The 13,123-nt window shown below is 32.4% G+C and overlaps 1 protein-coding gene across 2 annotated transcripts; it reads right to left on the bottom strand.

Moving 5' to 3' along the window:
* Positions 1 to 6,682: 6,682 nt before the first annotated feature.
* LOC132756212 (uncharacterized) lies at positions 6,683 to 12,807 on the bottom strand. Of its 2 annotated transcripts, none has more exons than XM_060747219.1 (2): positions 12,635 to 12,807; positions 6,683 to 8,449 (listed from the first exon to the last, which is right to left on the bottom strand). In XM_060747219.1, exon 2 carries the CDS (start codon positions 8,445 to 8,447, stop codon positions 6,729 to 6,731), a length of 1,719 nt encoding a protein of 572 aa, XP_060603202.1. In that variant the 5' UTR covers positions 8,448 to 8,449; positions 12,635 to 12,807; the 3' UTR covers positions 6,683 to 6,728. The 2 variants fall into 2 exon arrangements, with proteins under 2 accessions (XP_060603202.1, XP_060603201.1); XM_060747218.1 differs by lacking the exon at positions 12,635 to 12,807 and adding an exon at positions 9,523 to 9,641 and having other exon boundaries at positions 6,684 to 8,449.
* Between the last annotated feature and the right edge of the window lie 316 nt (positions 12,808 to 13,123).

Here is a 13,123-nt window from a genome sequence, read left to right as displayed (position 1 = left end):
TAGACAGAGTGATATCACATAAGCAAGGTGCATAGGCTTATTAATATCACATTATCCAGGTTCATAGACTTAGTAATGTCACATTAGTCAGGTGCGTAGAATTAGAAATAACACATTAGCCTGGTTCATAAACTTGGTAATATCACATTAGCCATGTTCATAGACTTAAAAATATAACATTAGCCAGGTTCATTGACTTGGTTATATCACATTAGCCAGGTTCATAGACTTCGTGATATCTCATTAAATTGGTTCATAAACCTGGTATTATCTTATTGAGCTTGTGCATAAACTGTTCAATATCGCATTAGCCAAGTTCAAATTATTGGTATTATCCACTAAAACTGGTCAATATTCTTCGTATTTTTACATAAGCTAGGGGGTACATATACTTTAGCTAGGTCTTTAGGCTTCGTTATATCACATCACAGTCTGGTCCCAGCACTTGCGCGTAATCATCACTTAAACAGGCTTCCATAATACTTGGTACTCTACCTAGCCAGCCTCACTCATCTCCCGCCGTAACTTGTGTTTCATCTGTTCATCAGCACCTCGGCTAATCACTCCACCTTCTACCTGGTCCATATACTTCGCGTTACACTTTATAAGCCCAGGCTCTCATGAACTTCAATACATCATGAGCGAGGCTTTATATACTTTTAATATAACATATTATACAATTATTACTCTAATGAGCCATTGAATATCCAACATCATATTCAATGCCGCTCACTATCAATAACTCTGTCTTCTATTCATAATGAACTCACGGCTAGCAATCACACACCAAAATACCACAAGAACGTCAACCCTACATCATCCGTCACAAATTTTCGCTCGTTGAACCGCGCGGGCAAAACAACGACGCACGTGTCTAGGCGTCGGCAACGCCACTTCGCGACCGCCGCGCCATCCACAATAATTCAACGTTTAACTATCATCTGCCGCGTGCTAGCTTTTAAGCTAAAATGGTCCAATCGTATTGATACTTTAATCGACGAAATATGATAAAAGAACAAAACGACAATATTTCTCAAGTAAAAGCGTCCATTTAAGTCTATCCGCGCGTATGCATACTGCAATATGCAGTCAATCTACCTTTCTAGACTCGCGAACAAATCATTCAGCCACGTGAATCATGATACTACCCAGTAACATCATGATTTTCCATCACAAAAGTTCTCTCGCTGGACCTACTGCTCTCTGCCGACAACTGAGATTGCACTACTATCTCTCAGATCACTCACCTATCACATTTCGCTACTATAGACTTGGCTCACAGTCACCTCTTACCCTCGCCTTCATATCTTGGTCAATATCCACATACTCGCCCAGATCAAATAAACCTGTCGATACCTATCACACCTTAGCCAGTACATAGCCTCTGCGTAATCATCACACTCTACATCCTGCGTACATAGACTTGGTAATCAAGTACATTAATCTGCGCTTCACTCATCTTAGTTAATATCACCAATCCGGCCCAGATTTCCATGCAGCCTCTTTCGTCTTCATCACACTACACGCATCTACGGCTCTATACTACCTCGCCGTTATCACTTACACTCCACACGCCGCAGGTCTCTCGACTTTCGGTCATATCACATACACGCCAGCGCTCGCATGACAGCCCTCTCAACCGCAACGTAATATCATTATCATGCTACTACCTTCTTCTACTACTCACTCTCGCAACACTCTCTCACTACAACACTGTTCTTACTTATGAGACTAACTAATCACCATCTTCCGTACAACGCGTCACTGTCTCTTTTGGCACCACAAACTCTCAACCAGCTCGGACGACAATTCATAAGTTGTTTCTTTCCCTGTTCTCACCACCACTTTTTATTTCTCTACTTGAAGCTTTTCGAAATACTACCAATGTTTGTAGAATACGCAATAAATCCGTCTATAGTCCGTCCCAGAAAAAAGTTCTCTAGCTGGTCATTTACTACCATCCTTTGAGGTTTTTTATCGTCAAGTCTATTTTTGGGACTTGGTCGGCTAGTATCCACGTCACGCTTCACTACATCAATAGCTTGGAATAGCCAATAAGGAAAGGAAATTTAATCACTAAAACCCTTCAAATAATCATTTTTTGTTTCGTTTGTTGATTTTCTTTCGTTACGCTTAAGGTAAGTTTTGAGATTTTGTGAAAAGTGATTACACCAATAAGTGTCATAAGTTTATGTCAAGAAAAGTTGCAAAAATCCTGAAAATGGTGATCACCCGGAAGCAATAAGAACAACAATATTATATGAAAAAATGTGTTTTATTCCACGATTCTTTAACAATTGATAAAAATCTTAACAATTTGTCTCTTTATTTACAACAAAGCAAAAATCAAATGCCACAACTGTCAACAATCAGTGGGTGTTTTACAGGTTACCAGAAACAAAAGCCAAGTTATAAGTATCCATCAAAAAGAGAAAAGTAATCATTTTATAATGAAACCTCCCAAGTCCAGACTGTTCGTTTACCCAGACCTGTTGTTACAGGCAAAGACTGGAATAATCGTCATGGAAACACATCACGTGACCATGAAAACTATGGTTCTGATTTTTCTTGTTTCTAATTATGATGACAAAAAAGAACTGAAAAAATAAAAGAATTTGATTCATGAAACAACAAAAGGAGTGTTTTAACAAAGCTGGCTAGAAAACAGATTTGTTGATATATTGACTTACTGGAAGTGGGGAATTTTATATATCAAATTAAAATATCGGACAACATTTTTAATCTTGAAAATTTCAATCTCAAAAGCAAGCTATATGATGCGTTAAATGACGGTAGCAAATCATGATATTTCAAGCATGCAACATGATCATGAAACTCTACTTTCATGTTATTTTGAAGAAAACATATACTGAACCAGAAACAAAAATAATTATTGTTAAAATCAATTTCTAATCATAATTAGAACATTTCCTATTACTAACATACTATTCATGTATTATGTACATGTCTGATAACCTGAATATCAATCAATCAATCGATCATTCAAATCAAACAATCAAATCAATAAAACAATAATCAAATATTGAACCAATCGATTAATCAATATAATAACTTCTTAAAAGTACGTTATATTATGACAAAAATACTAAATTAATTTGTATTCAACATTTAATTTTAAACCTGCTGAGTTTCTTAATTGGATTTTTTTTATCTTCCACTTTTCTTTCTGTCAATTACAAATTAACTTTGAGATATCAAAATGAAAATATAAAGTAGTTAACAAACACTGTAAAATCTGATCAGACTGCTGGCCAGACATTATACTGGCGGAAGGGTGATCATTTTAGGTTTTATCAGGGTAACGGTTAATAACCGTGACTCACGTTTTGTAAGAGCACAAATAAAACAACCAGCTTCATCGTTATGTTTGATAGCATTTCATAATAAAATACAATTTTGAATCTTGAAATGTATTAAGCTATAAATTGTGGAATTATACAAACATTCCAATTCAAAATTGTTACAATTTCAACATATTCTTTTGGTTCAGTTCATACGAATAATGAGAAGCAGCTAACTTAGTGTGCATGTAATTAAAAATGATATGTTTAGAAACATTCAATCAAAAATATACCGATTACAAACATAAATACATGTATACATAGCTTGCGTATAAACATAAACATAGGCAATACATCAAATTTAGTATCGGTACATAAATAGATTTGAATATATAGCTTGACATGTATCTCATTTCATAAATAATTCATTAAATTCTCTCGTCATAAGTTCAGCACATAAACTGCATCAACTGATCAAAACTACCAAAAGAGTGTTTGAATTGAACGAAAATTTTTTATCATCATTCAATCAATAATATACCGATTACACACAAAAATACATGTATACATAGCTTACATATAAACATAGGCAATACACCAAATCACTATCGGTGCTTATTCAATTTTGAATATATATATTGACATGTATCTCACTATACAAATATTTCATTAACTTCACTCGTCATGAGTTCAATGTATAGACTGATTTACTAAACATCTTTTATTTTATACGTTTAAAAGATATCTCTTTTACGAAATATTTGTAAAGTGATACTTGCTGAAAGGAAAACATTATGAGATTGTTAAATTTACATAATACCACATACACGCATCTATATACATGTTGCTGTCAATAAATAAAGCAATGTTTTCCGAAAATAAATGAATTATGCTGTAAAATTTATACGTTATAAATACTTTTGTAACGTAATATGGTCATCTATAAGTTATTTAAAATATAACTACATTCGCATAGCGGTCTTGGTTATATACGATTACGTTCTTTAAAACAGGGTCATACAATTGGTGAGAAAATTAACGTTTTCTAAAATTAAAAATTATCATTCAGTAGAGCTTTTATATGTATCATCATTAGCATTGTAAATAGATATTTCGAAAACATATGAGTTTGAATAATAATAATAATAATAATAATAATAATAATAATAATAATAATAAAAAGATAATCTAACATAATTTACAATTTAATGACAAGTGACAGAGAGTGCCTTTAAGTAAAAACTTAAAAAATTTCTGAAATTTTCAATGCATACTATACATTCAAGTAACAATTACAAAGACGAAACAAATAGTACGTATGTCTGTAATCTAATGCTTGTATATCATAACAAAACACAAAAGACAAAACGTTCCTAAAAATATATACAAAGCTGTTTTTAGTTGTAGTCTCAGCGCAAATGTTTTGTCTTATCACACACTTTATCGGTAATGTACAAATGTCATTTGACGGTGTTGTTTCTCAAGATTTATTAAAAAATGATACTGTTTACAAAATGTATATATACGACCCAGCATGCTTACAGATATATGCAATACATCAAATAAGCCCATTAGTTCAGAGAATAAATTCTAATTATACAATCACACTATAGTCAGGGTTCCCTCAATAGGCTCATCATGCGCAGAACACACAAATGAAATATTTATCTTTTGATTAAGCATAAACTAAGATAATAATTATAACAAAAAACAGGATGGTAGGTCTGGAAATAATTATATGTAGACATAAACGTGTAAGACAAAAAGTAAAGATTTACCTTAAACTATCACTATCGTTATGAAGTACCATTTAAAGAACAACTTATCAGTTTGAATAAATAATAGTCGATAAAAAATCGAAATATAACAAGACAATCTGCGATATACGATAAGTTTGTTTGTTTTTGGATATTTGTCACATCTAATGTCATAATTTCGTAAATTTGGTAGGCGTGATCATGAAAAAGCTTCAAAATATATGTAGTACACATAAACATAGTACAATAAAGTATACAGTATTTAAAGTTGTTTTTATATGTTATATTAAGATTAATGATTGAACAAACTAGAAAGTAAGACAAGGTTACATTTTTTATTACGCGAAGCAGTAGAATGACGTCCTTTTCCCACCACAACAGATGTAAAAGGAAATATAAATGATGAATGTTTTGTCGATCATATGTAAGAGTTTTGTAAAATAAACATAAGAGCACAGTTTATTTTCACTGACCATTGTATAACATGACACATGTTGCACATCATAATGAAAACATGAATGAAATATTCACGACCGCTGACCGACCGACTTGTCATGGTTCAGAACTGTTCACTATATAGGAAAATAGATATGTAAGCGGCCGGACAGCTCAGTCGGTAGAGCCGCGGTACGGTATCCCGAGGGTCCCGGGTTCGAGTCCTGGTCAGGCTGCAAATTTTTCTCACCCTGTGACATTTTGTAACAAACGGAGGACCGTGACTATATGTTGCTCGAAGTTTAATTTACATTGCTCTGTAACTCTGTGAAATTCACTGTTCACTTATTAGGGGAGAAGATGTGTAAGCGGCCTGGAAGCTCAGTCGGTAGTATCAAAAAAATGGCATTCTGAGAGTCCGGTGTTTGAATCCTAGACAAGCTGCACATTTTCTCAGCCTGTGACACACTTCAACATTTCATGTGATAACATTAACACAAAATAATCAATCAATAAACTGTAAACTTCACGTTTTTAACGTTATTTTTCTTTGAAAATTCGTGACCTTTGTATGTCAAATCTACATACACGACAGCTGTCAATGTTTTGAAGAAAACAAAGGAAGTTTGTCATTCATGTATTATTAGTTAGAAATAAAGATTATTGCCCTACTGACTGTATTTCCAATATAACCGGGTCGGGTAATGAATGCAAACAATAGAAGAGCGTAAGAATTTGCCAAAAAAAATCTTTATGTCTAAAAGGAAATCTCATTAAATATCTAGCCAATTCCTAATATGAAACATAATAATTCAGTGAAGCTTTCATTTGTTTCATTTGTTATAAGGATCATCGTTTTGCATTTTAAAACGTTTGATATTAAAACAAAATTATCGGCGACAATTTGCAAGTTTCAAATCGACGAAAAGGAATTTTTGATACAAAGAGATATTTTTGAAACACATGAGCTGCTGAAAATAATAATAATTATAATAATAATAATAATAATAAAAAAAAATAATAATAATAATAATAATGATAATACTACTACTAATAATAATAATAATAATTATTATTATTATTATTATTATTATTATTATTGTTATTATTATTATTATTATTATTATTATTATTATAATAATACAAAATATACTTTTATCTTTTTCTATAATTAAGAACAATAAATGCAATGCAATCTTCAATTTGGTTATCAAATGAAAATGTCATCAATTGATCAGTGTGTGTCAAATACTTTCAACTTGTAATTATTATAGCCACAACCAACATAAACCTCATTATAGCATGAACTGTAGCATATTGATTGCAGACGGGTTTTATCTTTATGCATTATCTTCCCTTGCTTCAAGTCTCCGTTGACTTTATGAATTGTTCCATTATAACAGCAGACAAGTAATGACCCGTCATCTAACATCAGCATTCCTCGTGGTGCACTAAGATCTGTATGTTTATATGTAGCTGTAACTTTCCCTTGTAATGATACGCTCACTATACTGTCGTTAAGATAGTCACTGATATACAGAAGTTTGGAATCCTTTCTCACAGCAATATACGGGGCATAGCTAGGTGACAGAAAGTTCAGAGGCATGTTATTCAGGATATCACCTTGTGTATTCAGTACAATCACTCTGGGAGGATACAAACAAGCAACATAAAGACAATTCTGATTAAAGTCTATACCACAGCATGTCCTATCCACTTTAATACTGCGGACACATGATAGCTTGTCGTCTGTTGTCATGACAACTATTTCGTTGATATCAGGCATTGTTACAGCGAACTGATCATGAGACATTACAGCAATATCCAATGGCCCTGAGTCTAGAGCTTTCTCTTCTTGTACAAGTCTGTTCTCTATAGATATCAATTTTATCTTATTGTTGTTGTAATCAGCTAGAACTAGTTTATTTGTGTTAAGAACTGCACATCCTGTGATATTAAATTCCTTCTTATCTGATGACGTTTTAACATTGAGATCTCCTTTCCGAATCAGACGATCAACAGCTTTTATAACTTTTGTAGATTCATGACGAGAATGATGGACAATCTCACCGAAGACCATTTTCTTACAGAACAATGTTTCGAGTTCAGCATTCCGTTGAAATGAGTAGTGCATATTGGTATGCATTAATGTTTGTTCTGCGTCATTTAATTCATCTGATTTCAGCGTAGATTCTGCCCGCTTCATATCAATGTACAGTTGACCGTGTTCATGATTTGCCTTGCATGCACGTAGACTTGATTGCAAGCATTTTATACTGGAAATCGTATTTTCACATTTATCAAGGACATGCTGAATAAGTTTGTTGTCGTTGGCCTTTATTTCCTCAGCATTATTTAAAGCATCTTTTTGCATCAGATCTAAGCAGTCGTTTATTTCTTTTCGGAAATCAGTGATCGCTTTGATGATTTCTTCATTGTAATCATTTGTGTTGCTTCTACTGCCTTTAGCCTTCTTCGAAATTTCTGATGCTTCTTTTAATTTTTCGCCGAGTTTCTGCATGACGTCATCGAACTCTTTCCCATCTGCGACATCTACGCATTTTTCAGGAATGTAATCAACTTTACATGTTCTATGGCCTAAGGTTATGCAGTCAGTGCATCCGAGTGCATGGTGTGATGGGCAATAAAATTTGATTATTTCTTTTTTGTGAACTTGACACATTTCAGTGCATTCATTGTTTGATTTTCTTTTGGTTTTAATTTTATCAAAATCATTACGCTGCAACATGTGATGATTTCGTAAGACTTTTGTTTTTCTGTGGACATCGTGGCAAGTTTTACAAAGGTATTCTTGACAAGTGACACAAAATCCGTGAGCTTCTATATGTTGACCTGTGGTTAGGCATGGCTCACAGCAGTGATCAAAATCTTCTGCTGATCCTGCTGCTACTGATCCTAGTAGATCACTTTGTTTACGTCCTGATACGGCCATTCCTGGAATACAAAATACAGAACTTTTATCACTATCTTCCTTGTTTCTAAAAATGATATATTATTCAAATTGGCGTATAATGAAATCTGCCAGCACTATTAAGTGTTGAGAATTGAGTGCCGCTCAAGCTGTTGCTAGAGGGCGTGAGGAATGTTGCACATATTCATTATCCCTCATGTACAGGCTAAATCAAACCGAGTCTGCAATTTTCATGTACTTTTGTTGTGATTAAGGCTTCCTAAGGGTTCACTTTGTTTCCAGATGTTTTTTCTTACTTACATCTTATTTAACCCCAAATGAAAAACTATTTATATTTATTGATTAATCGGTCGCTGTGTAGCATTTTGATTTTCCAATAAACATATCTCATCTGACTTATGACCTTTATTGATATTAAAAAACATTATCTGCTTTATGCTGCGAATAAATTATTCTATTTCTTATGTATTAATAATGGTAACCAAAAGATAAATTTTGATTGTTCAAAAAATGTTGGGTTAAACGATATTAATCATATTCGTTCAGGTATCATTCAACAATCAATTAATTAATTAATCAATCTAACTCTTTAATGAACCCCGATCATAATTCAATAACAAGACAACACATTAAAAGTCATGACCACGGAGACACCAATATGACTGTGAATCCTTTATAAAAGCTTAATTTCAAGTCAAGAACAGTGATATAGAAAATAAAGGTGAGTTGTTTTGAAACGACACCTCATTCAAGAACAATTACAAAACATACGCTGTCTTAATTAAAGGGTAGTAATTCTACATTTTGTACACCTTTCCAATACAAGGTAGACTCCCTTTATAAAAAAATCTACGTTAAAAAGTAACTTATAAGTTCTACGCATTATCGCATAGTAACACTACAATTATGCTATATTTCAAAACATTGGGTCAAACATCCTTTACTTTGATTTTCGATTCAGTTTTGTGTCTAACAATATAGGCTAATAACCTACAATAAATCGAAAATAGTATGATATACTTCCTTATTTTTTTCACTGATATTTTATGTAAAAACGCGAAGAAAAAAAATGTTAAGAAAAAGAAAACTTTTTAACCTTTGAAGTTGTTTATTTTAACTATATTATTATCCGACTTTTACACGGTTGAAGTGAATTAGTTACATTCACTTTTTTGAAACTAACCTACAAATTTTCGGCATATATTTATTTCACTTCCTTTCCACGAAAATGTTTATAAATAACATGTACTAGTTTTGCGCAAGGATAGTTTTACATTTTATAATGTCGCTTATTATATTTCAAAGTCATCTCCCTTTATTGATGATGATAATAGTGTAGAGAAATTATGCAAACTGTATTTTCACTCGGATGCTGAAAATGCGAAATCTCAGTCCAAGTGTAACTAATTATGTTTTCTAATGATGTGAATAACAATTGATATGTATTATGACTATTTCTGATGAAATTATTACTCAGCGAATCACTAATTTATGTCTTCCGTCAATTATAAATTATCTGTTATAGCGCTACCTTATTCCTTTACTCGAAACAGTGTAATTAAATTACAATCTTATCGTTTTAAAACTCTTTCAAAAATATATTTTAAAAAATAAAGTAAATACGCACATATTTTATTTTTATCCAAGGTCATGATCTATCTTGATGAAGCGCAACATGATTACTATTCAAGGGAATATCTCAAAATTATATTTGAACGTAAAGTTTTGGCATAGAGGTATATTTATAATTTGATTGAACTCCTTAGTACATTCTTTATATACATGTATGTATATATTTTTTTATATTTTACTTACAAAGATCAACTGTTAAATTATTTAGAATTAAGAATATCCAAATCCCCCCCCCCCGAAAACAAATTGTAATCATCTTTTTGTTAACATAAAAAATAAATTGCGTAAAAATATGTATGTTTACAGCTGGAAAACTAATAAATGATATTCATTAAATAAGAAAATCATAACATTGTACGTACACATGTGCTTGAGTGTCTGTCTGTCTGTCTGTCTGTCTGATAATAATTATCGCCTGTGTCAAATTGTATTTATTGACACAAAATATTCAAACGTTAAACATCAAGCAAATCAGTATGGTTAACAAAGATATATTGTCAGTAGTGCTGAGATACGCATTTTCGCAAAGCATTAAAGTGTTAAACCATGACTGTATGATTTCTTTTGAAACGACACTGTATTACCTCTTGCAAGTTTGATAAATGAATGTGCATGAATTAATACGAGTTTAATAAATAAATGTGTATCACTTCTTGCGAGTTTCTAGGACTCAAATGAAAATGAGACTAAATGAATACTTGAAATTTATTTGCTACATTTTTATAATGTGTTAAATAAAAAAATCGACAGTGCATCAATGGAAGCAAGAAGCGCTTAAATTTTGACAAAACTGCATGATTTCTAGCGACTTAAGCAAATAACTTTGCATAACAACTTGCGAGCTTCTTCCTTTTAGTCATTAAGTGATCACGTAAAATTAAATATACAGATGCCAATGAATATGTAGGAAAACATTCAATATTGACATTACATTTGTAGCACATTTCGAGCATATCTAAACGAATGTCGTGAACTCGTTTAAGTTCAGAAAATATAATTAACTGCAAGGGAATAAAGTGAAAATGAATTGTGTAAATCTACCATGCTTTTCGTGAAAAGAAACAAAATTTGAAACCAATCCGATATATATTTCATGTTTTATATCGATGAAGTAACTTGATTTTAAGAAAACTGCACTGGTTTGGTTGTGAAACATGCATAGACAATAAGGATAATTCCCTTAAGAAAAAGAACATACATCAACCACAGAAAATTGTCATTTTTAACGTTCAGCTTGCAACATCCAAATGAGATACAACGCATTTATAAATATGCTAACCTTCTGTGTATCTTGTAAATATTTTCGCATGTTGCCATATTAAGAATACTTGAAATAAAGTTAAGCAAATTATACTGGAAGAACTAGTGACAGCTAAAAGTCAATCAAACAATTAATCATCATACGCTCTCAAGATACTGTTAAATATTCAAATGTTATATTGCCGGCGAAAAATGCTTCAAAAAAACAATGAAAGTCCCAAGATATATGACCAGTTTATCAGTCACATTCCCTGACGATACGTTACGAGACTAATGAAATTTTCGACTTCTCAATTGAATAAATTGCTTCTCGGTTAAGCATGTTTACACAAGTAAATAATACATAAAATTTAATGTACAGTCGAACTTCGTTCGCTCGAACTCGGAGGGCCTGTGCAAATTTGTTCGAGAGATCGGTAGTTCGAGCCAACCGAGGTTGAACTATTATTACGTTGATCATATGCCTAAAGATTTTCCTAGCTTACATCGGTCGAATGATAAATGCGTCAATATAATTGTTTGTTAGTACATCTGTTCGTCGAATATTTCATATTCAGAATTATTATCCCAGTGTTTTAAGTAATAACGGTACGCTGTGTCAATTTATATTCATGCATATTGTAATTGGTTGAGTTCGATTGCGTAATCACACCAAACTTGTTGAACAATGTTCAAAATATATTTATATGTTTATAATGGGATGAATATAATTTTAAAAAATGAATTAATGAAATATTTATTAAAAACATTTACAGCAGCATCTATTTGTAGTCATTTACTATAATAAACACACATACAAGTATCATTCTATAAATAGATAACACTGTTACGATTCACTTTACATGAACCATGGTTGTAATTAAAGCCGTCCGGGTAAAACGTCATTCTTTATTGGCATGCATATTTCACTTATTTCACAAGTTATTTTCTTTTTATCGTTACCATAAACGGCAAATCAACAATATTATCATACAAATAAATCGGTTACAACACCTCTTATTTTGTGTCAATTAACCTTAATTACCTTTGTCACGATCACGAGGTGTTAAAAACATACGTCGCCGACTGTCATTTATTTAGGACATACCAACTTGTCTTTTTGTGTTCGACCGAAAAGGTGTGATTTTCAATATAATTCTGCCGAAGGGACCAGAGATCAGGTTCGAGAGTTCGAGCGATCCGTGTTCGAGCGATCCGAGGTAGAACAATATATATTATATAGGAATTTTGCCGGGACTGGGCGATGAGTTCGAGCGAAGGGAGGTATTCGAGCGATCCGAGTTCGAGCGAACGATTAAATTAAAAGTATTGATTACCTTTGTCTTGTCAGGTTTAACTATCATACAGAATTCCACCCCATGCCAATATGTACAGATCACAATATAAACCTTTCATTTAAGATAGATCCATCTTAAAGTGTTCAAGATTTAAACTTAAGTAGTTATAAACTCTACCTTTCCAAAATGTTATGAAACGCAGTGACCTTCAAGCTGAATTACCACAGATCGTTGGATACGTTTATGAATAGCATGTCCTATATCGGAGTGCATCATTTCAAATTATCTCCCATTAATTTGAAACTTTAGACTGACTATACGGTTAATGCACACAATATATAGATCTAGCGAAAAGGATAAACTTCGGATTTATATTTTATAAATGTCTTACGTATTGCAACATTGTAAGATCGAAAACACGCATGTCCCTCTACTTTTTTTAAATAAGAATAAGTCTTTTAAAATCCTGGAATTGAAATTAATAACTTGTATATTTTTATACCATTTTATCTAAGGCTAATTTGTACA

The sequence above is a fragment of the Ruditapes philippinarum genome, unplaced genomic scaffold (assembly GCF_026571515.1).
Source record: "Ruditapes philippinarum isolate M1 unplaced genomic scaffold, ASM2657151v2 ctg12052_1_1_1_1, whole genome shotgun sequence".
Taxonomy (NCBI): domain Eukaryota; kingdom Metazoa; phylum Mollusca; class Bivalvia; order Venerida; family Veneridae; genus Ruditapes; species Ruditapes philippinarum.
The sequence above is the reverse complement of the archived record's forward strand: the minus strand, read 5'-3'. Positions and strand labels throughout refer to the sequence as shown.

What these genes read in the sequence shown, in the direction of transcription:
- LOC132756212 (XM_060747219.1), bottom strand. Translation starts at nt 8,447, where the DNA reads ATGGCCGTATCAGGACGTAAACAAAGTGATCTACTAGGATCAGTAGCA.